Source organism: Phytophthora ramorum (assembly GCF_020800215.1).
Source record: "Phytophthora ramorum isolate Pr-102 chromosome Unknown Phyram_PR-102_s0007, whole genome shotgun sequence".
NCBI lineage: Eukaryota > Oomycota > Peronosporomycetes > Peronosporales > Peronosporaceae > Phytophthora > Phytophthora ramorum.
Window position 1 is genome coordinate 3018147 of NW_027150653.1, and position 23614 is coordinate 3041760.

Genomic DNA, 23614 nt, shown 5'->3' on the forward strand with positions numbered 1-23614 from the left:
TGCAAAAGGTCGATGAAGACTGAGGGCTCTTCCGCATCCATGGATTGAATGAGGAAGGCTGGTGGTGAAGCCATTTCCAGTTCGTGCGTTAGAATCATGACTAGTGCTCGGTCCTCTTCTTTTGTTCTCTGCCTCAGCTCAAGTGTTCGCTCCACTGGATGCAAGTATAGACCCCGCATTTTCTTATATTTTTCTGTATCGGTGGTTGGACTGTGCTGAGAGATTCCGCTGTTGGCTGCTCCTAGGTACGTGTGGCCTACCCTCGTCGAGCTTGGATCTGCTGCTTTGGTAGATTTGAATTTGGAACAGATACAGAACGGATCAGGTTTTGGATCGGGCTGGCCGATTTGAATGCAACACGTGAAGAACACACTCATGACTGCAGGCAAAGGGCATTGGCAAATTAATGCAAAGCTACTAGCTAGTTGCTAGATAGCTAGACTACTACAACACTACAGCAGCAGCACCGTGCTAGCAGGCACCTTCATGATGCAGTGGCGCATCGCCATCTGAAGTCGTAGCTGCCGACGCTGGCGCAGAATCAGTGTCAAATGTGGTCGCATCCTCGAGCGCCTTGGGTAGATCGATGGCAATGGGCAGCTCGATGGTCTCTCGCGTTATGCGCTTGCTACGGTCACGAGGTATATCACCCAGCTGCTGAACGTACTCGGCTGAAAGTTGCTTGATCACGGTCACGAACGTGGCCATGGAAGGTGTGGAGTGGGGAAGCGCGTGTTGAGGATGCGATTGAAGCGCTCGAGCGGGTTATTCGTGCGCGCAACAAGCTCATTATCAAGACCGTACACGTTCCAAAGCTCCACCGAGTATCCGTCAATCCAAGTACGCTTAAAGTACACCCAAAACTCCTGCCACTTTGCGTTTGAGTACGCAGTTCCTTGCTTCTCACAGCGTTGCTTGATTTCCGTCTGAGCCGAAGCAATCCCATGCGACTTCACTTGATCCGGATTGGCCACTGTCAACATATCGATGACGCCTCTTGTCATCGCTATACTGCATTCTGCATCAGGTATAGCATACCGCTTCATCGCACGCCGCAGCGCCTGCTTCAGGTGGAATAGACAACCCAAGACAATGGCGTCACGGAACTGGGTTTGCACTGCTTCCACTAAAGCCGATTCAAAGTCGCATACGACTTCGGCTGGACTTAGTTGCTGGTCAGTAGCTTGGAGAACAAAGTGCATCATATCCCAATATGCATCAGCACTGCGCGATGTACTTAGAATATAAAACACGGGGATGTACAGGCCTGACGCACAGTTATGAACCATGAAAACCACACATTGCTGAAAATTGCGTGGAACGCACCGAAAGGTACCATCGATAAAGAGCGACACGTTGTGGTAGCGAAGCAAGTTCACCAGCGCTGGATGAGCCCACCCTAGCAAACGTGTTGGACTGTTCACATCGTGGCGGTTTGCTGAAACAAAGTGAAATTGGAAAAATGACACCGACTCATTGAGTGCAAGCGAGAGTGGTGGAATCTCCACCGATCCGTGCACGTTGCCACTGTAGTGAAAAGATCTTGCTCTGTAAACGCGGTTGACCACTTGTGACTCAGACAACCCAAGCATGACATTGTTGTCATTGCCGTAGAAGATGATGCGCAGCTCCTGCCATATTTCTCTAACCGGTCGAGCGACGTCAGCAATAGCCAAGCTGTCTGCCATGGCCTTCATATCCTCGTTGACATCGGACAGTCCACTAGCAACCTGCGCGACCTGGCATGTATGCGGTTGCGCATTGGAGTAGCCCATTGTCGAGATGCAGAATTCCATAGTCCCCTTGCACCTTGTGCGTCGGAATGTCGGACAACGATACACGACCTTCTTTGATGAAGTCCATGAACGCGTGTACTTGTAACCTTGAAAGTAGCGCGTCGTGCGCTCTTGACGATGCTTCTTTGGCAACCTAGCATCTCCCTCGTCGTCTTGCTTCGGTGACAGTGACTCTTGCTCCAGTGACTCTTGCTCAGCACCTCGCCCCTGCGACTCAGCTCGTCGTTTCAGCGACCCAGCACCTCGTTCCTGTGATCCAGTAACGCGCACTCCACCTCGCGCCGGTGACTGAGCACTTGTGTCTGCCATTGCCTGCTGCAAACTGAGACCTACCACCGACCCGCATTAGCAGCAGCACATGCACCAACTCCCATGTTCATATCCTGACGTCTATCCTGGAGTATCTAAAAACCTGATCCAAAACCTGATCCGTTCTGTATCTGTTCCAATCGACAGGTAACCGCTGCTTTCATCTCCAGCTCGTCCTTAAGGCGGCAGAAAAATAGTCGAGCCTTCACTTCGCCTTGGCCCAGGTTCTAGTCCATCATCCACCCATACACTAACTTGCACAGTCCTCTGTCGTCTTCGGGCTGCCGTAAATCTCAGTAACTCTGTAGGTTCTCGTATTTTTCCGTTTGCATCTCTGTCGGTGCATCTCGCCAGTCCTGCTTGAGCCGTTGTTCCGTTCGTGTATCCGCCTTCTGTCTGCTGGCCCAGCGTTGGAAACGCCGATTCTTCGCTAGTTTTCCAAGTCGGATAACCGTATGAAGCACATACTCTTGCTTTGCTCCCTGCAGCAGATATCGCCGTAGCTGTTGAAATACAGCCTTACTCGTTTCTTCTACTTGCGCAGCATTCGTGCTACGTAGACTTCCGTTGTTCTTCTTCTGCCACTTCGATTTTCCTGATGTGTTCTTAGATGGACCCCCCTGCTTGGCAGTCGCCTCGCTTGCCGGTCCCCCTGCCCGCAGCCTGTCGTAATTGCGATCATCTTGAGGTGGCGCCTGTCGGTTGGCTACTGTCGTCCATCCTTCCTGCTGTTCACTCGCAGCCCGAGGGCCGCTCCGAAGAATCGCGCGCCATAACCGGTAAATCTAGAAGTAACCCTCGATGCGGTATTGCTGTCTCCTGTTACGGTGTGGGAGCTCCTATTTTGCGGTACTGCAGTCTTCGCATGCGGTGCTTATGTCCAAGGGTGTGCTAATGTGCTAATGTACGCTTTTACGGAGCTCAAGGCTAAACCCGCGGTGCTCCAGTACCCACCCCACTCTGAAGTACTAGTATACGGAAGTGCCTGAATATGGATCACGTGTATTTCTAACTTTGTGTCACCGGTTACTAAACGCATTTTGTGTCACTGGTTACTAAATTACATGTATTATAATACATGGCTACACCTTGAATGTCACCACGTGGTCGTCGCTGGCGAATCCAACGTTCTGCTCTCGGCTGGTGACAGCATACTGAAAATCTAAGACTTTATCAACAGAAGCAGGCACATACTTATTTTGAGGTTACTATCCACTAGGCCCTAAAAACCCCACTAACTGCCACGGCAAGAAGTGGGGTGCCGATAACAAACGACGCAAGAGCCCCCGTGGTTAGCAATTTTTTTCTGACTGCGGGGTCCTTAAGATCGATCCGCCTTCCAGGCCCCACTAGCTGCCACGACAAGTAGAGGGGTGCCGATAACAAACGCCGCAAGAGCCCCCATGCCTAACAACTTTTTTCTGACTGCGGGGTCCTTAAGATTGATCCGACCAGTTTTTTTTTGCTTCAACGCCTTGGCGAGGTCAGGGTTCTTCGAAAACATGGATTGAAGCTTGCTGAGGGCGTTCTTCACACCTGGGAGTGCCAATCTCTCTTCGCTGACCGCAATAGTGCCTCCAGTAGTGGGCTTCTTGCTGCCCCTCAAGTGTCGGTGGGTACCATCGTCGGCAACTTCGGTCTTGGCCTTCTGGTCTCTAAACGTGGCAATATCTTCGGCGTCGGTGAAATTTGCCCTGCACGCGACGAACATTACCGCTACCAGCAGTAGAAAGTAGCTTAGCCTCATGGTAGGCTCGGCGAGGTATGGATAAGACGCTGGCTTGTTGGTGTCGGTACTTGCAGACCAAACGGGAAATGAATGGTCTCAGATAACTAAGTCAGTTGGCCCCACGGCGGAACGATAGTCTCTTGGCTAAAGCCCGGGACACCCTACCCATAGACTACAAAAGTCTAGTTTATACATGTACATACAGTATGAGCCAACACACGTCATGTCGAGCGGGGCCAGTTGGGTGCCAATATACAGAAGCGTTTGTAATCAATGATCTCATGGGAGGTGATACAGACGATCCTCAGGCTGTGGTAGCGGTGGGAAGCAACCTTTCATTACTGGATGGAGGCATTACAATCCAGAGTGTACGAAATACTGGGTGCATACCGGAAACGTTACACTGGAAGCTGAGAATGGGGGACCACTAGTGCGACCAAGCAACACGGCAAAAACCTCGAACGAGCTGATTTCTAAAAAGACTGACCCAACGCTCACAATGTCTTCAACCCCATTGCATATCACGCCCAGCATGTGCGAAACGCGTCAACCAATTGATGCAGGCAGTATTGCTTCCTTACAAGCTCCACTATTCGGATCGATAGGGCTTAGCTTTTTGTTAGGGTCGAAGCAATCGAGTGTCTTCTAGAGGTGCTAGTGGGCTTCGGTCGATGTAGCTGGCTTTAGAGACGAGTGAGACCGAAACCAGGACCGCACACAGTAGAAGTCGATGGTGCGTTTGTTGTTGTTTGTTTGTTTTTGTGGGGGGGGGGGGGTCCTTGGTAGAAGGGATGCTTTCTATAGTTAAACACCTTTGATGAATGATATTCCAGCTTTATGCATGGCAATCTATTCACGAGAGGGAAGAGGCTACTTGACTTGACTTTGTAAAGCGTCCGTCATTGGGAGCAGCTTCCGTATCCGTCTGTCTGTGGAGTGAAGCACAATCCAGGATACCACAGCCTAGAGGATCGTTTGTAATGCATGTACTGTACTACAGCCTACAGACGTGCGGTAAGCCAAAGTGGACTGTCTATCGGTTGTAAAGGAAGTGCATGCCTGAGAGGTGAGCCCAATCGGAAACCGTTTGCTCGGTGAGCTCTGCACTGAAAACGCGCACCAATATGCATAGAAGCCCGAATATGTTGAGGATGCCACAAATGTCCAGAGCTACTCTAAAATAACGCTCCGTTCATAATAACTCGGACACGTTCAGATTAACTCGAACTCCATATTGGCGGACAAATGCCGCTGTGGAGCTGGAAACTTGTTCATCTGCATGCGTTTGACTGGAAAGTGTCTGTTGAACACACCTAGTGTGTGCCAGCGTATGTGCTTACACCGAGTGTCACCACCCTTGAATCCTCACGTCTGCGCTCGGGTCCTTGAAGTGCGAACGTCCGCAGGATAAGTATCAGCCTAACGCACATGCAGCCTGTCTCTAATTCGTACATGTACACTAATGCCGTGTTTTACACGGGGAGGCACTGGATTTTCCCCCCAAACAGCTGCGCTATCGCGCAGCAATTATCACTCGTGCACTAGATCGTCCACCCGATTCTAATCAACCGTTGGTAATCAACCATCCATCTCACCATGATCAATATCAAACTTTCATCATGAGATGATTGATTCCATATGGGAGGTGATTCCGACAGGACACGATCAGATCATCCTAGTACAGAGGATCGATCCTCTCGGCCGTGCTGTTCTGGAATCCCCGTCGGGGTTTCCTGGCAAACTGCAACCGCAGCTGCAGTTTTAGCTCGTACGGCACATGTACTGGCAAGGTTGAACAAAGTCACATGTGCTATTACAATCGTAAGTCGTAGTGGTAGCGACAGGGCACGTTCAGGTTAACACCAAGTCGATTAGTCACATGTAGTGGCGGCGACGTTACCGTTATCGCTCTAACACGGAAAATACCGCTTTTGGCGTTAATTTGTTTTAGCGTTTCTTTGACACTGTATGATATTTGCAATACCATGAACATGCTGTGGCTATATTTGCGTGTTCGGCAATGTAGACATAATAGTTTGACAAGTGTCTCGCCGGCCTGCAAGGCCTCCCACCCGTGTTTCTGCAAGCTGCTAAACTCGACACATTGTTCCAGCATTCTTTGCGACTGCCCGCTCAAGTCATTCTTTGCATCTTGTGCCACACTCTAAGACTGATCCGAGCTTCGTTCTGGTGGAATGCTCTGCTCAATGACAGTAAAGGGCAGTCTACCAGCACAGCCCACAAGTGTGCAGGCACTTGGTGAGAGTGAGCAACAATCTGTGAGTGTAGCGAACTGGTGTACAAGCCCTAGGTGACAACAGTTCCAGTTCGACGACAAGAACTCAGTCTATCATTGCAATTCTAGCGTGACAGCAAACGCCAGCTAGACAACAGCATTATCAGCGCTACGGTTCAGCCCACCAGTATATAGATACTTGGTGAGACCAAACAACAGTGTGCCAGCGGATTTCACATATTTCAGACAGTGCACCCCAACGACGCCTTCGAGTAGAGGGGTCGTCAATAGCTTCCAGTTCGACAGCAAGAATTCGGTTCCTCGGATCAATGGTACTGGTATACAAGCATTCGGTTGCAGCAAACGAAAGCGCATCAGCAGGACAGCAGCAAGTCCAACGCTACGGCGCAGCCCATCGTGTGCAGGCGCTTGGTGAGACCGAACAACGGCCTGTAAGCAGACACCCACAGATCTTCAGCATCGCACGCCGGTGCACAAGCATTCGGTGACAGCAAACGCCAATTTATCAACAAACATAGGAGCAATCCCAGCGCTATCGTACAGACATTTACAGATTCCCACCTCAGCACGCGCACTCAGCGACGCCAGCTTTCAGTTTAGCAACAAGAAGTCAGTATCTCAGGACGATTCTACCGCCGTACAAACATGCGGAAACATACTTCAGCGCCTCCGGCACATGCCCAAATCCTCAGCACGACGCACCAGAGCGCCCCGACGCTTGGGGATGAAACGACGAGCAACTCGGGGCAGGCACGAAGGGCCTCATCGAGCACCCAACATGTCCAACTATGAGCCGTCAATTCATGGGGCTAGTCGCTCAGTGCACGGCTTCGGAGTGCACCTCAAGCCTCGGCTCATATTCCATAACGAACTGCTCGATTGCCCCCCCCCCCCCCCCCCCCCTATGATCCTGCACAATAGGAAACAAGGTTTGGACGCCGCCACCGTAATTGTAGGTGCCATCACCGTAATTCTGCGCCGTAGCAATGAGAGACACCATCCAAACACCCCCCCCCCCCTCCCCTACCTACAGTATGCCGTAATAGGCGATGAAGGCAGCAATGGCAAGCATGAGATGACATCTACTCGAGAAGGGCAAGCATGTTCTCCTTCAAAAAGATTGGTGGTTTCGGACATAGGAAGTCGTTAGCATAGCTATAATAAGTGACATCAATGTACCTCACTGAAAAACAAAACAAAAAAGATTGGTGGCTGCGTGCTGTTGCTACCCATGCACAGGCAGGCTTGAACTCTGCCGAGTTACCATAGCTCGGTCGACCACGGTGTCACTGAACCATGCACATCGAGCAGCTCGTTTGCGTTGGCCTCTTCCAAGCTGTGTATCTGCTCGACCACGCACTCCGGGTCCACCACCAGCTTATTTTCACTAGCAAGCGCTGTAGATCTTCTGTCAGCCCGATGCAGTCGACGCTGACGTGCAGATCCAGCGCGAAGGCGCCGATAACGACGACTTCTTCGGTCTAGAGACGAAACACAAGACTTTCCACGAGAGGGACGTGATTCTGAGCGTCGGTATGCGCATACCGCTCGCCAAGGACGTCGGCCCCCATGACTGGGGCCAGGAGACCGAGACGTCCTTCGGCAAGTATATTAAGATTGCGGCGGCTATCTGTTCGCAACGTGAGCGCCCAGACCGTACAACTCGTCGCCGCAGAAGCCGTCCGTATCCTTCCAATAGCCCTTCCTGGTGGGGCGGTAGTGGTCGTACTGGGCGTCGAGCCTCGGCACTCAGTGTTGTTCGAGCGTGCCGCACCCCACCAGGCTCCGCACAGTGAGGAAGCCGCTATCGAATGGCATTTGTGGAATACGTTTGCTTTGTTTTCCAGTGAGGTACATTGTTGTCACTTACCTAAGCTGACGACTTCCTACGTCTATCCTAGTGGCACTTGTGGAATACGGAGAAGGGTACACCGATGCCTGGTCGATGGCGCAGAGGTTAGTAATACTCCAGGCCGGCTATGCAATCCACCCCGTACCGTGCCAGGTCTTATCTCTAGCTTCAAGACAGGTGCCCGGTGGCAATATCCACCGACTGATCAATGTACACGGCTAACTCCTACACGTACACACACACAAGATCGTCGGTGTCCACTCTCCTCGTGGCCGCTCAGGTGGTGTCGTACAGTCCGGAGATCTTCACTCTCACTATCCTACGGTTGCTCAGGTCACTCCGTCGGCGGGGCTAGTCTACCCGTGGGGCTTCAGGTACCCTTCTTGACTGCCGAATGACCTGCTGTCGGGCTGCAGATACCGCGCACAACCAACGGGGCTTTGATACCCGTGAACGGGGCTTTGATACCCGTGATCTTCTTCACACACTCCGGACCTCGCCTCTGCTGTGCCTACCCTTTGCAATCGGTGCTTCACGTCCTCCTTTCCGAACGATGGCTCGCTTCTATGTTACTGTTCACTCACGACACCTCGCAGTACGTTGAAGTTATCTCTGGTAGTTCTCCTCACTTCGCAGCGGATTGAGAACTGAGCAGTTCTCTCTACTCCTACTTCTGGCTGATTCTCCGTGGGTTAACTTCCGCGCAGCCGTACATTCGTCGTCCATATCGCCTCGCCTCTGGTCCTGCTGTCCTTGCTGTCTGTGGTCTTGGTCACTCCTCCTCTGCGCGGCTTTTCGGTCGCGCGATCTTCTGCGGCTAGCTGAATGCGATTTCCTAGCGGGTTGACCCGCAAGTCACCGGCCCGCTAGAGACCCGTGTTGTCCAGCTGTCGTTGTCCCCTGTTGCTGCTGTTCTCTGCTGTCATTCTGACTGCTGCCGTTCTGCTCTGTTATCGCTAGCCTGTCACTGACGCCATCCACGTTTGTTGGCCTGCCCAACAGTATTACCTACTCTTACTCTCTTCCCCTGCTATCGAATCGTCCCCGATTCGGACGATGACATCAGGAGCAGTATCGTGCACTGCAACTTGTTCTGACACCGGCGCATCGTCGTTGCCTTGCGACTGGCTTGGTCGACGAGGTTGACCCCTTATTATACGTCGAATAAGCTCGTTTTCTCCGCTGTTCTTGCTCTAGTCGAGGCTAAGTCAACCCTCTCTCCACAACTGCTCATAGTCTTTCAAGTTGATCCACATCTTGTCGAAGTTTTCATCCACGTCCTCCCCAGTACGTTGCACTTCGAATTCTAACGCGTATCGCCCTGTTCGAGTACGGTATCGGCGTCGACGTACTTCTACTACCGGTTGGTGCGCTCGAAGTCGCGGCAAACGCGGCTGTGGGGATACTAAAGAATCGACACCTCGCCGTCCACGCCCAGCAAATACGTAAACACATGGTTCTTCATCTCCTTCGTCTGCGACGGATCCTCGCTCCACGGACTGCGTGTTTTGGCTGCTGCTGGCGATGCTCTCATGCAGTCCGACTTGGTAGTTCGCTGGTACCGGTGCCATTGTCGTTCCTGCTCCTCTTGTCGCTGCTGCCGGCAGATGATCGGCTTCGTCGCTGTCTGCTCCGGCAGCTGCGATCATACTGGCCGATTCGGGGACCAGCGCTTCTTCTCGCGCATATGCTCTGATTGGACTATCACCTCCGCAGTTTTCGCCTCTCAGTTAAGGTATATGGCTCTTGCCTAATCCGTGCACGTGTACGACTTGCGACACCTTCCTGTTGTGTGACCTCCATTGATCTTTTTGCCCTCTTTCTTCGCGCCGTTAACTTTTGGGGTCCGCCGACGACTTCGTTTTCCTCGGCGGGAGCCGCTGCTGCTACTTCTTCGGGCAGAGTCCGGCGTCTTTTATCTGCGGCCGGGGCCGTGCCTTCCGCTGGATTCGTACGCTGCTCCTGTTGTGGCGGCAGACTGCCCATTGCGTGCGCTGCCCCAGGTTCGTGCTGGGCTCTGCCTGCTTCCTTCCTTACTGGTGCTGCGGTCGTGTTGCCTGTTTCTGTCCTGGCGTTTACTATTGTTGTTGGTTGCTCGTCCTCGCTGTCAATGTCCGCTGCGGCTACGGCTTCCTCCCTCAGGTCTAGAGCAATATCCTGCGCCATCTGCTCCAGTAGGTTGGTGGGGTAGTAATAAGGGAGCAGGAACGAGCAGTGGGTTACTAACTCGTGTCCTGACTCCAGCATCCGAACCAAATAGTTATCATAGCCTGCTGCTTCGACAATTTGCGCGGGTCCACGCCACCGATGGCCAAACTTGGTGATGCCAGGTCCGCGAGCTGGTCGGTAGATCCACACTAGCTGATTTGCCCGAAACTCTCCTCGGCATCTGACATTCCGTCGATTGTAGTACATTGCTTGCCTGGCTTGCTCTTTTTGTAGTGCCACCGCTGCCAGTTCTCGAGCCGACCTCAGGTCACGTAGCAGGACTTCATGGTATTCATTCAGCGTGTTATGTGGGTGCATCAATCGGCTTCGGCGCAACAATTCTGCTGGCGATCTCAACTTTCGCCCCATCATCAGCTCGTTGGGTTGGTAGCCGTGCGTGGCGTGCGGCGACGAGTTGTATGCGTACAGCGCACAAGGTAAGAAGTCGTCCCAGTCATCTTGGTCTTCTCCCACGTACAAACTTATTATGTCTTTCCATGTGCGATGAAATCTCTCGACAAGTCCCAATAGATTCGGTCGATAGGGAACGGGCGTCGACTGCTTGACCTGCAAGAGCTCCAGCAGCTCCGCCGTTACTTGACTACCGAACTCCATAGCTCCATCCAGCACGATCTCCCTCATAGGTCCGTAGACCAAAACCACTTTGTTCATCAGAAATTGGGCGATTGCCTTCGCTGTGTGCTCGGTTACTGCGGCGGCAACGGCATACCGAGTAGTGTATTCGACAGCGGCAATGACGTAGCGGTTTCCGTGCATCGTTACCGGCAGCGGACCGGCCACATCAATTGCCCATCGGTCGCACACTGCCCCCGTCCTTACGCTGCGGAGTGGTGGCACGACAGCCTTCGGTCTGACCTTCCTTGAGCCGCAATCTTGGCACGCAGCCACCCAGCTCTGTACTGCTTCGCGCATATGCGGCCACCAGTACAGCTGCTGCAATCGTTCATAAGTCTGGGGCCCTCGAAAGTGGCCAGCCCAAATGCTATCGTGGGCCTCCTTGAAAGCTAGCGCCCAGTACACTGCAGGCAAAATCATTCGCTTCTCTCCACCGTCTACTTCCACGTACACTACTCCGTCATCGCCGGTGTATACGCGTCGTCCACGATAAGCACCCCGCCGCTGCAATGTCTGCACCATCACCGACTTCGTTTGCTCTCTTTTCACGTCGTCATCAGTAAATTGGAGAATTCCCAGCTCCGCAGCTTCCACTCGCTGCACAACGACTGCTCGTACTACATCTTCTGCGGCTTGGTCAATTTCATCTTCAAGTTGGATGCAATGCGTAGCGCATACGGACTGTCGCGACTGACCAATTTCGCCGGATCCGGGTATACCCGCTGTACGTTCTTCTACGGCTGCTTCTGCGGCTACTCGAGATTGTGGGGGGGTCGACTTGTTTCACTGCGGCTTGCGTCAGCATCACCTTTGTCCATCGCGAGCTAGTCGAATTCTCCTCTCCTTTTTGGCCATTCACTACCAGCGCCCGACGTCTCGTTTGTTGCAACCCGGTCAACTCCAGCGAGGCCTCGGGGTTGGTGCTGGACTGGTCGACATCCACAGCTTCCTTCGACTCCTGATAGTGTCTGCTAATGGCGGGATCTTCCTCTTCCTCCTCTGCTTCGGCTGCGACTCCGTCTATTACGGGTACTGGACGTCTGGAGAGGGCGTCGGCCACCTGGTTCTCCCTTCCTGGCCGGTACACCACCTCGAAGTCAAATTCTTGGAGCGTGAGTGCACAGCGGTGCAAGCGTCCAGCTGGTTCTTTGGTCGTCATTAACCACTTCAAGGCTACGTGATCCGTCACGATTGTAAACTTACGACCATACAGATGAGGCCGAAACAACCGTACTGCCCATACGACTGCCAGGCATTCGAGCTCGGAGATGCCGTACTTAGCCACAGTGGGGTTGTTCACCTTCGACGCATACGCGATCGGTTGATCTCCCTTACCCTGATCCTGCGACAGCACTGCTCCTAATCCTGTCTTCGGCGCATCCGTTGTGAACTTGAACGGCAAGCCATAGTCTGGATACGCTAGCACCGGCTTCCGGCTCAACTATGCCTTGGCCCATCTAAATGCTTCTTCCTGCTCATTACCCCACGTCCACTTGGTGACTTTCCGCAATAACCTCGTCAACGGCGACATGCGTGCACCAAAAGATGGTAGGAAACGTCGGTAGTAGCCGGCGAGAGCTACGAACCTCCGTACATCTGCTGCGTTGGTTGGTCTCGGGAAATCAGCAACGGCTTTCACTAACCGATCTGTCGGTTGTATACCCTTCGTCGTCAAATCATGCCCCAGATATTCCATGCGTGTCGTAGCAAACGAACACTTCGACGGCTTCAAACTGAGCCCGGCAGTGGATATTCTCTCAAGTACTACTGCCAATTCCACTACGTGTTGCGCGACAGATCCTTTCGTAACGATAATTACGTCGTCTAGATACACCAAACAGCAAATCCAAGTCAATCCACGCAGCACACAATCCATGAGACGCTGGAAAGTACTTGGTGCATTGCACAAGCCAAACGGCATGCGGCAGAACTGGAACAGCCCACGTCGCGTCGTAAATGCTGTCTTCGGTCGGTCTTGCTGCGCCACTGCTAGCTGCCAATACCCTGCGTGGAGGTCCACGCTTGTAAACCGCTGCGACTTGCACAAAGCCTCTAATGTTTCGTCCACTCGCGGCAACGGGTACACATCTTTGACTGTCACAGCGCTCAGCGCCCGGTAGTCGATACAGAACCTCACGCTGCCGTCTTTCTTTCGCACGAGCACGACAGGGAAGCCCCATGCGCCAGACCCTTCCTCTATCACCCCGTCCTTTAGCATTTCATCCACCTCCTTATCTACAACCGGGTTCTCGGCGACAGCCTACCTCCTTCTCCGCAGCATGATCGGGGCGGCGTCTCCTGTATTGTTGTGATGCTCCACTTCCGTTAATGACAGTGGTGGACATCCCTTCTTCTTTTCTACTATTTGCGCATACTGCCGTAGAAGAGCAATTATCAGGTCCCGATCGGCTGGCTCCATCTCGCGAATATCTAGACTGTCTTCATCACTCAGCGGTTTGGCTCCGTCCTTTTCCAGGTCAGCCACCCATTCAGCTACTCGCTTCCTCTCCAGCTCACCGTTCATCGCCAGCAGTTGCATAGTCTCGTCAGTAGGAACCCAAGTTCCCAATACTTCGCGAGCGGGCAGCTTCTCGCGCCTACCCTCCACGTTCAGAACTGCGACTCGTACCGCACCATTTTTCACGGTGTCGACTGTTGGAGCCATGAGCAAGTGTCGCTTCGCAGTCGGCTTTGGCAGAAACACGCCCGTAGTGCCCTCGGCCGTGTCGACTGCCATGCTTACTATGCTCCTCGTGTTCGTCCCTAGCTTCACTGTTCTAGCCAGTCGTACGGTAGCACGCCAATGTCCTGGTGCTTGCAGCAGCGGTGTGACTCCGTGACACGTGAAGGGCACAATGATCTTCTGCCCCTGTGCGCCGTGGTACTTCAATTCCCGCTTGCTAAAGTCCATTTTGACTTGGTACTCGGCCATCCAGTCTTCGCCGATCAGCAACTCGCTTCCTTGCCCGTCAACTAACAGGGCATTGACAGTCACTCGCTGCTGATATTTTGTTGTGCCGACGAACTGCCATACTCCCAGCACTCCGATCTGTCCGCCTCCAAACCCCTCAACGACGTCCACTGGCGCGTCACGCATCACACACCGCCCGTATTTTTTTAGCTCGATGCCGGCCACGCTAAACTGGGCGCACGTATCCAGCCGAACTTCCAAAGTGCGCGTCTTCGACACAGTCAGTAAGGCAGTGGCCAAGCTGGACACGTCGCCGCTTCCTGCCGCTCGCAGCTGTGCTACCTTCCGCGTTCTGCCTTCGCCGTCGTCGATCAGCTCGATGTCACCGTACCCGCCGTGTTTCTTGTATTGGTATGCTTTTCGCGCCTTGACCCTTATGTCCGCTGCTTTACATCTTCTCCCTGAGGTAGCTTCGGCTTCTAGTTGATCATGCTTAATCTGTTTCTGCTGCAATCGTCTAAGTCGCTTCTCCACCCGAAATTGTTTAGCTTCTTTCAGAGCACGGCGCCGCACAGTGCGCATCATAGTTATTGACCCATTCTCTTCTAGCCATTGGGGTACGTTAGCTTCGTACGACATTACGCGCTGCAACCACTCGGTGTCTGTCATTTGTTCCCCCTTCTTCGCCATTACCGATACAACTGGCTTTCTGGCCGACTTCACCAACGCCATCTTCCGTTCGGCTTTACGCACCGTCGACACCGTCCTCTGCACGAATTGCCGACGTTGTTGTATGGATTCGGCGTCGTCATGTAGTTCCTCGATTATTCGCCGCACCAGCACATGCAGTACGCTCGCCCGCTCCTGATGCTGCTCGCGGAACTCAGTCGTGAGAATACCATGTACTGCTGCAAGTTTGGTCTCCGCACGCCGCTGCCGTCGTCGCGCTGCCTTCGCTTTGCCACCACTGACTGACAACCGCTTCTGCCACCCGCCCTTGGGTGGAGCGTTCACCGGCCGTTGCTCGTGCTGTTTTCGGTTCTGCTCGCTGCCACCAGGTGTTGTCGATACTGAAAGTACCGTGCTGCCGGTAGGGGTTGTCGCTGTCTGGGTGACTGTTGTGGTCGAGGCTGCCTCTGCGACTACCGGCGCATTCGTGACTGTCATCACGCTGATGCCCTTTCTTGCAGTGTCAGTCACAGAGTGTCTCTTATTTTCTGCTGCACCTCGCCAACGTTTGCCCAGCACTCGGTCTTCACTAAGTTCAGCACTTCGACGCTGTCCGTTGGTTTCGTCATCGGAGACTGCCTTGCCGCCGCTCTTCCCCTTGGTGCAGCTACCCCTTCCTGCTCGAGGTCGAGCGTCGTCAAGTGCTCGCCGCCCTGGCCGCTGCATCATCTTTTTCTGTGCTTGTTTCTTGGGCTGCTGTGGCGCACGCAAGCGCGCATGCACCTCTGTACGGGAGAATTCGCCTTCTTTCGGCAGTAGATCCTCCGCCTCTACTGCCTCTGCGCGTTTCCCGCGTTTGATATTGCTGTCGGTCTAGCGACGGTGGTGGCAGGTGGAGCGAGAACAGGTTGCACGGCTGGCTGGATTATTGGGACTGGCGGAGTTTCGAACCGCAGTGGGCATTCTCGCCACCAGTGCCCAGCTTTGTCGCAATACCTGCACGATGTTTCTGACTTCCGTTGCGCAATGGGCCGTATGTCGGGAGGCCCGTAGTTGCGCAAGTCCCCGTACGTTCCACGCCCACCGCTGTTTCCTCCATCACCGCATCCGCCATAGCCACCGCCGTACCCGCCTAGTCCTCTGCTGCTGTAGCCTCCATTGTAGCCGCCGCCTCGTCCGGTACCACCGTAGCCATCATCGTTCTGCTGCTTGCTGGTGGAGGCTTGGGGAACTGTAGTTGCTGCCGCGGCATCGACTTGGGTGCTGACCTCTGCTTTCACCTCTAGCGCTTTTGCCACTTTCGATTTACTGATATCTGGCTTGGCGATTAACCGTCGCGTTGCTGCCGCCTGACCTACCCCGGCCGCCACTGCGATTGCTTGTAATGCTGTCAATGATAGCGCTCCTTCGTTTGTTGACGATGCCCCAGCCATTCGGCAGACAGCTTTTCCAGCGTCATCATACTTGGGTGGGGTGTCGCTGCCACCGAATCCCAAGACAAGCTGCTTCCAGTTGATCTCTTCTACTGGATCGGTTTTTACTGACATTCCTGTCGCTACTGGCTTGTTGGATCCATTCTCGCCCTCGCCGCCAAGGCGGTAGCGCTGCTTGGCGCTGCGCCAGCTAGTGATTTTCCGCCCCTCGCCGTATTCTCCGTACCCATCGATAGCGTACTCCAATGCTTCCCCAAGGTTCTGCGGCGCCAAGGTGCGTATGTGCGCGGCTGCGTCTTGATTGTTCAGTCCGTCATAAAATGCTTCCAAATACGATTCCGCTGACACTCTCTTTCCGAAACCTATGCTGGTTAGGCTGCCTGCGAAGGCGTCCAAGCGTTCACCCGACTGCTGCTCTCGCTTTCCCAGCCGCTTTTGGATCTGCCACGAGTTTTCGCGGCGCCCGTACTTCTTGCGGAGCTTCCTTGTCAGGTACGTGAATGTACAATCATCATCGTCCATGCTGTCACTCATCGTCATGAACCACGTGTTCGCGTCTCCTTTCAGGTGCGCGGTAACGCCGTAGAACAGCTCCACGGTATTCCAGCTGTCTCCCCCGAGCATCTCTTGTCGCTGAACAGCTTGTTGCACCGTCGAGAGCCATGCTTCGATGGACTCGGATGGCGTCCCCTTGAAGTCCTCGATGTCCAACTTCTTCATCTTGCGGCGTCGTAGTGGAGCTACTGATGACGCTAATGCTAATGCTGATGCTGCGCCAACTACTGTCGGGGTCTGTATAACGAATCTCCGCATCATTGAATGCTGCTGCCCTGGTGTGAGGGCGTCCCACCAGTCCATCGATTCGAGCGTGTCGTCCTGGTTGCTGCTGGTATTATCATTGCCGCGCCGGCTGTTGCCGTGCTGGGGCGGGAGGCTTGGGCGTGCGGTCTGTCTGCCCTGATGTTGATTGTTTGTGCTGCTGCGGCTAGCTGGGGGCTGGTTGTCGTGTTGCGGGTTACTGATATTATCATCGTTGTCGTCGCTATCATCGCTACCATCACTAGTGTCACCGCTGCCAGCAACTGCCACAGCGACCGAGCTGCTAACTTCCACTTCTTCATTGTCATTGCCGTCGTTACCGGTAAGCCGTAGTCGTGTTCGCGACACTCGCTGCCTCTTTGGTGTGGCTTGCCTACCGCTTCGCGGCGTTGAACTTCGCGTCGTCATGGTCATCTTCGGCTGCTGTAAACTTCAATTAACACACTTCTTAGCTGCTGCTGCTGTTACCCTTTCTCTTTTCTCTCTGTTGCTCGGTCCGGACTCGTGCCGCTGAGCTAAGCCTCGTGCTATCTCTTTGATCGTTCTCAGAAGGCCAACCGTGTTGGAAAGCCCCTGTATGACCACCAAGTAATACTCCAGGCCAGCTATGCAATCCACCCCGTACCGTGCCAGGTCTTATCTCTAGCTTCAAGACAGGTGCCCGGTGGCAATATCCACCGACTGATCAATGTACACGGCTAACTCCTACACGTACACACACACAAGATCGTCGGTGTCCACTCTCCTCGTGGCCGCTCAGGTGGTGTCGTACAGTCCGGAGATCTTCACTCTCACTATCCTACGGTTGCTCAGGTCACTCCGTCGGCGGGGCTAGTCTACCCGTGGGGCTTCAGGTACCCTTCTTGACTGCCGAATGACCTGCTGTCGGGCTGCAGATACCGCGCACAACCAACGGGGCTTTGATACCCGTGAACGGGGCTTTGATACCCGTGATCTTCTTCACACACTCCGGACCTCGCCTCTGCTGTGCCTACCCTTTGCAATCGGTGCTTCACGTCCTCCTTTCCGAACGATGGCTCGCTTCTATGTTACTGTTCACTCACGACACCTCGCAGTACGTTGAAGTTATCTCTGGTAGTTCTCCTCACTTCGCAGCGGATTGAGAACTGAGCAGTTCTCTCTACTCCTACTTCTGGCTGATTCTCCGTGGGTTAACTTCCGCGCAGCCGTACATTCGTCGTCCATATCGCCTCGCCTCTGGTCCTGCTGTCCTTGCTGTCTGTGGTCTTGGTCACTCCTCCTCTGCGCGGCTTTTCGGTCGCGCGATCTTCTGCGGCTAGCTGAATGCGATTTCCTAGCGGGTTGACCCGCAAGTCACCGGCCCGCTAGAGACCCGTGTTGTCCAGCTGTCGTTGTCCCCTGTTGCTGCTGTTCTCTGCTGTCATTCTGACTGCTGCCGTTCTGCTCTGTTATCGCTAGCCTGTCACTGACGCCATCCACGTTTGTTGGCCTGCCCAACAGTATTACCTACTGTTACTGGTTCTTGTTCTGCTGCGTCTTGGTGCTCAGCGGGTTGCCACGACCACATGGTGCTTGGTCTCCATGGCCTGCGTGAAGTGTAGGACGTCGTGGGCGTCGTGATGATCACGAGCTGCATGTCCGTGGTCAGCAGCTTGCTCATGGAGCACGCGACTGCAGGTGTGGCGGTCCGTGCTTGGCTCTTGCAACTGCAGACGCGTGTGAGCTTGAGCTGGTCAGGACTCATGAGCAGCGGCGCGTGGAAAATGCTGGAGCCCGTGCATAACCCACGAGACCCACACGGATTTTAGCGGCAGCCATGGTCGTGATAGAAGGGATGGGAAGTAATTCTTGGTGTGCACGAGGCGAGACTGTAGTCAAGCATCCGCTTCGTCGGTGCCTCGGCGTAGATAGAATACTACATCGCGGCAACAGTGTGCTCAAACAAAACGACAACGGTGCTAATAGGTGTTGCTATTAGTAAGCGAGATAGTGTACTGCTTCAAATGCAAGCACAGCTAGTACTCCGTGCACTTTATTTGGTATCTCACTGCAGCACTTAGCGTAAGTGCTATGGATCAGGACATTGAGTGCCAAAGCAGTGCTTTCTGTTACAGTGATATGGCCCTCTCGATGCGGTGTTGCTGTCTCCTTTTACGGTGTGGGAGCTCCTATTTTGCGGTGCTGCAGTCTTCGCATGCGGTGCTTATGTCCAAGGGTGTGCTAATGTGCTAATGTACGCTTTTACGGAGCTCAAGGCTAAACCCGCGGTGCTCCAGTACCCACCCCACTCTGAAGTACTAGTATACGGAAGTGCCTGAATATGGATCACGTGTATTTCTAACTTTGTGTCACCGGTTACTAAACGCATTTTGTGTCACTGGTTTCTAAATTACATGTATTATAATACATGGCTACACCTTGAATGTCACCACGTGGTCGTCGCTGGCGAATCCAACGTTCTGCTCTCGGCTGGTGACAGCATACTGAAAATCTAAGACTTTATCAACAGAAGCAGGCACATACTTATTTTGAGGTTACTATCCACTAGGCCCTAAAAACCCCACTAACTGCCACGGCAAGAAGTGGGGTGCCGATAACAAACGACGCAAGAGCCCCCGTGGTTAGCAATTTTTTTCTGACTGCGGGGTCTTTAAGATCGATCCGCCTTCCAGGCCCCACTAGCTGCCACGACAAGTAGAGGGGTGCCGATAACAAACGCCGCAAGAGTCCCCATGCCTAACAACTTTTTTCTGACTGCGGGGTCCTTAAGATTGATCCGACCAGTTTTTTTTTGCTTCAACGCCTTGGCGAGGTCAGGGTTCTTCGAAAACATGGACCGAAGCTTGCTGAGGGCGTTCTTCACACCTGGGAGTGCCAATCTCTCTTCGCTGACCGCAATAGTGCCTCCAGCAGTGGGCTTCTTGCTGCCCCTCAAGTGTCGGTGGGTACCATCGCCGGCAACTTCGGTCTTGGCCTCCTGGTCTCTAAACGTGGCAATATCTTCGGCGTCGGTGAAATTTGCCCTGCACGCGACGAACATTACCGCTACCAGCAGTAGAAAGTAGCTTAGCCTCATGGTAGGCTCGGCGAGGTATGGATAAGACGCTGGCTTGTTGGTGTCGGTACTTGCAGACCAAACGGGAAATGAATGGTCTCAGATAACTAAGTCAGTTGGCCCCACGGCGGAACGATAGTCTCTTGGCTAAAGCCCGGGACACCCTACCCATAGACTACAAAAGTCTAGTTTATACATGTACATGCAGTATGAGCCAACACACGTCATGTCGAGCGGGGCCAGTTGGATGCCAATATACAGAAGCGTTTGTAATCAATGATCTCATGGGAGGTGATACAGACGATCCTCAGGCTGTGGTAGCGGTGGGAAGCAACCTTTCATTACTGGATGGAGGCATTACAATCCAGAGTGTACGAAATACTGGGTGCATACCGGAAACGTTACACTGGAAGCTGAGAATGGGGGACCACTAGTGCGACCAAGCAACACGGCAAAAACCTCGAACGAGCTGATTTCTAAAAAGACTGACCCAACGCTCACAATGTCTTCAACCCCATTGCATATCACGCCCAGCATGTGCGAAACGCGTCAACCAATTGATGCAGGCAGTATTGCTTCCTTACAAGCTCCACTATTCGGATCGATAGGGCTTAGCTTTTTGTTAGGGTCGAAGCAATCGAGTGTCTTCTAGAGGTGCTAGTGGGCTTCGGTCGATGTAGCTGGCTTTAGAGACGAGTGAGACCGAAACCAGGACCGCACACAGTAGAAGTCGATGGTGCGTTTGTTGTTGTTTGTTTGTTTTTGTGGGGGGGGGGTCCTTGGTAGAAGGGATGCTTTCTATAGTTAAACACCTTTGATGAATGATATTCCAGCTTTATGCATGGCAATCTATTCACGAGAGGGAAGAGGCTACTTGACTTGACTTTGTAAAGCGTCCGTCATTGGGAGCAGCTTCCGTATCCGTCTGTCTGTGGAGTGAAGCACAATCCAGGATACCACAGCCTAGAGGATCGTTTGTAATGCATGTACTGTACTACAGCCTACAGACGTGCGGTAAGCCAAAGTGGACTGTCTATCGGTTGTAAAGGAAGTGCATGCCTGAGAGGTGAGCCCAATCGGAAACCGTTTGCTCGGTGAGCTCTGCACTGAAAACGCGCACCAATATGCATAGAAGCCCGAATATGTTGAGGATGCCACAAATGTCCAGAGCTACTCTAAAATAACGCTCCGTTCATAATAACTCGGACACGTTCAGATTAACTCGAACTCCATATTGGCGGACAAATGCCGCTGTGGAGCTGGAAACTTGTTCATCTGCATGCGTTTGACTGGAAAGTGTCTGTTGAACACACCTAGTGTGTGCCAGCGTATGTGCTTACACCGAGTGTCACCACCCTTGAATCCTCACGTCTGCGCTCGGGTCCTTGAAGTGCGAACGTCCGCAGGATAAGTATCAGCCTAGCGCACATGCAGCCTGTCTCTAATTCGTACATGTACACTAATGCCGTGTTTTACACGGGGAGGCACTGGATTTTTTCCCCAAACAGCTGCAGCAATTATCACTCATGCACTAGATCATCTGTGACGTAAGATTGTAATAGCACGTGTGACTTTGTTCAAGCTTGCCAGTACATGTGCCGTACGAGCTAAAACTGCAGCTGCGGTTGCAGTTTGCCAGGAAACCCCGACGGGGATCCCAGAATATCACGGCCGAGAGGATCGATCCTCTGTACTAGGATGATCTGATCGTGTCCTGTCGGAATCACCTCCCATATGGAATCAACCATCTCATGATGAAAGTTTGATATTGATCATGGTGAGATGGATGGTTGATTACCAACGGTTGATTAGAAACGGGAGGTGGTAGCGGCAGGCCACGTTCAGATTTACCACAAGTCCATGAGTCACATGGACTTGTGGCATGATGAGATTAGGTAATGGGATTGGCATACTTACCTGGAGATAGCGCGCCTGTGCAATCCCACTCACAAAGAAAACGGTGTACCGAAGACATACGATGGGAGAGGCGTACATGTACTGTACATGTAGAAAGTCTCTACAGCGAGAAAAACTTCCACAACCAAGTACACACGTACATGTATTGTTTTGTCACCGGAGGGGTATAATTAGATACATTTGGGTAAGTGCGCACTATTTCAAGACTTTCTCTGCTGATCGATGAGTCCACTATTACTCTTAATAGAGAGTCTCCGTAAGAACTGGGCAGACAAAGGGGGTAATTTGTAGTGTTTCCCGGGTAGAAGTACCGATCTGTAAACACACGACGATGCGGGAGCCACCCCGCACGGAACTAAGCCGAGTGTATTGATGGATTGGTAGCTAGATGGAAAGTTGAGAAGTGAGGTCCGGGTCTGATGCTAACCAGCCCTTCGCTCTGGTCTACTTCGGTCAGCTTGATCCAAGGGCGTCCCCATGGAGCTGACGAAGTAAGAGCCGGAATGTAGTGGACAGAGTCCTGGATGCAACATGCACTTCGACATACTAAGTTCCTCATGTAGGCCGGATGTGGCACTGACAGCCAGACCGGTTAGAATATGGCGACCCATTGCCTGAGGCTGGCGACCGTCAGACACATCTGGGTCATCTGTGATCACATCTGTGATCACATGCTGGGGTAGCTTGTCCGCAGGCGTGGTGACACCAAGATGACATATCTGGAGGTTCACCCACATCCAAGACTGAGCAGACTCGTGTGCTTATGGGCGGGACGCCGCAGGTGGACACGGACTCGCCGTGAGTACAAAGAGCGCGTGGCAGCGGCGAAACGACGTCGAGGGGCTATAGACCTCGACGGCAGGACCAAAAAATGGCAGGAACGGAGCCCACAACTGGCGGAAGGGCTTGCACTACTCGAATGGAAACGCATCCGGAGAGTAGTGGGCCTCAATCAGTGGGGAGAACAACTACTACTGCGCCTCAAGCTCAGAGCACCTCGATGTTTGACAGGCGACACGACAAGATCGGCTGCCCACATGAATCCTGTGTACACTTGCTGGACGTGGATCTGGAACACGTCTTCTGGGGATGCCCAGCGACGCGACAATTACGGAGGCACCTACTCCAGCCATGGCGACAACTAGGACTGACAGACGACGGACTGCAGCAGGAAGTATTCGGGATGCAACTTTCGAAAATACCGGCAGGCGTATGGGGCAGCATGGCTACAGTACAACGGGAAGTGATGGACTTTCGCCCTCAGATTGCGGAGGAGGTGACTTTGCTCGTTGAGAGCAGCTGGCGCATTGGGGTAGCCATCTATCTCCACGCAGCTTGGCGGTGGCGGGTCAACCACTTTGACGAGTCGAACAACATCGCGGAAGGGCACCACGTGGCACTCCTTAACAAGCGGCTGCGAGAGGGTTACAATACTGTCCAGGCACACTTACGGGCAGCGCCATCACTAGTAGTTGGAGCGACGGCGGCGAAGATCGTCGGTAGAGCCCTTCACTCGGGAGGGGACACACTGCCAGCAGTGGATCACGCCGAGGGAGGAACCAGGTACATACTGTACGTGGCCGGACGGGTGGCAGGAACAAAACGATCAGGAGCTTGCGGGGCGATCATTGTCAGCTGTAATGACATATCGAGCGGGGCCAACTGGAGCGGGCACATGTCATACGCCAGCTCGTCACCGACGACCACGGAAGCGGAACACTTAGGGCTCCTCATGGGACTCAAGGCGTGCGAGAAGAAGCGGTACTGGCCGCTATGGGTGGTGAGCACGAACAAGATGCTGATTGCACAGCATCGGCAGCGCAAGCCCCCAAAGGCACGGCATTTAACACAAATCTACTGGAGGAGTCGGCGCATCGTGGATCGGCTCCGGGAAGTAGAATGGCTACACCACGCCAAAGAAGCCAACCGTATGGCGATGGAGCTAACAAACACAGCGCTCGAAAGCAGAACGAGCGTACAACAGTACACGGCTGACACGGGCACCGATTCAGGAAAATGGAGGAAAGTACTCCGCCACCTA

At 53.4% G+C, this 23614-nt stretch overlaps 2 protein-coding genes across 2 annotated transcripts; both read right to left on the reverse strand.

Moving 5' to 3' along the window:
* Positions 1 to 3426: 3426 nt before the first annotated feature.
* KRP23_8944 (uncharacterized protein) lies at positions 3427 to 3852 on the reverse strand (the record flags this gene model as incomplete). The annotated part of the gene is made up of 1 exon (XM_067895888.1): positions 3427 to 3852. The coding sequence occupies one exon, from the start codon at positions 3850 to 3852 to the stop codon at positions 3427 to 3429; it is 426 nt and encodes a 141-aa protein (XP_067743883.1).
* A 15399-nt stretch (positions 3853 to 19251) lies between these two features.
* On the reverse strand, positions 19252 to 19677 carry KRP23_8945 (uncharacterized protein; the record flags this gene model as incomplete). Its single annotated transcript, XM_067895889.1, has 1 exon — positions 19252 to 19677. The coding sequence occupies one exon, from the start codon at positions 19675 to 19677 to the stop codon at positions 19252 to 19254; it is 426 nt and encodes a 141-aa protein (XP_067743884.1).
* Between the last annotated feature and the right edge of the window lie 3937 nt (positions 19678 to 23614).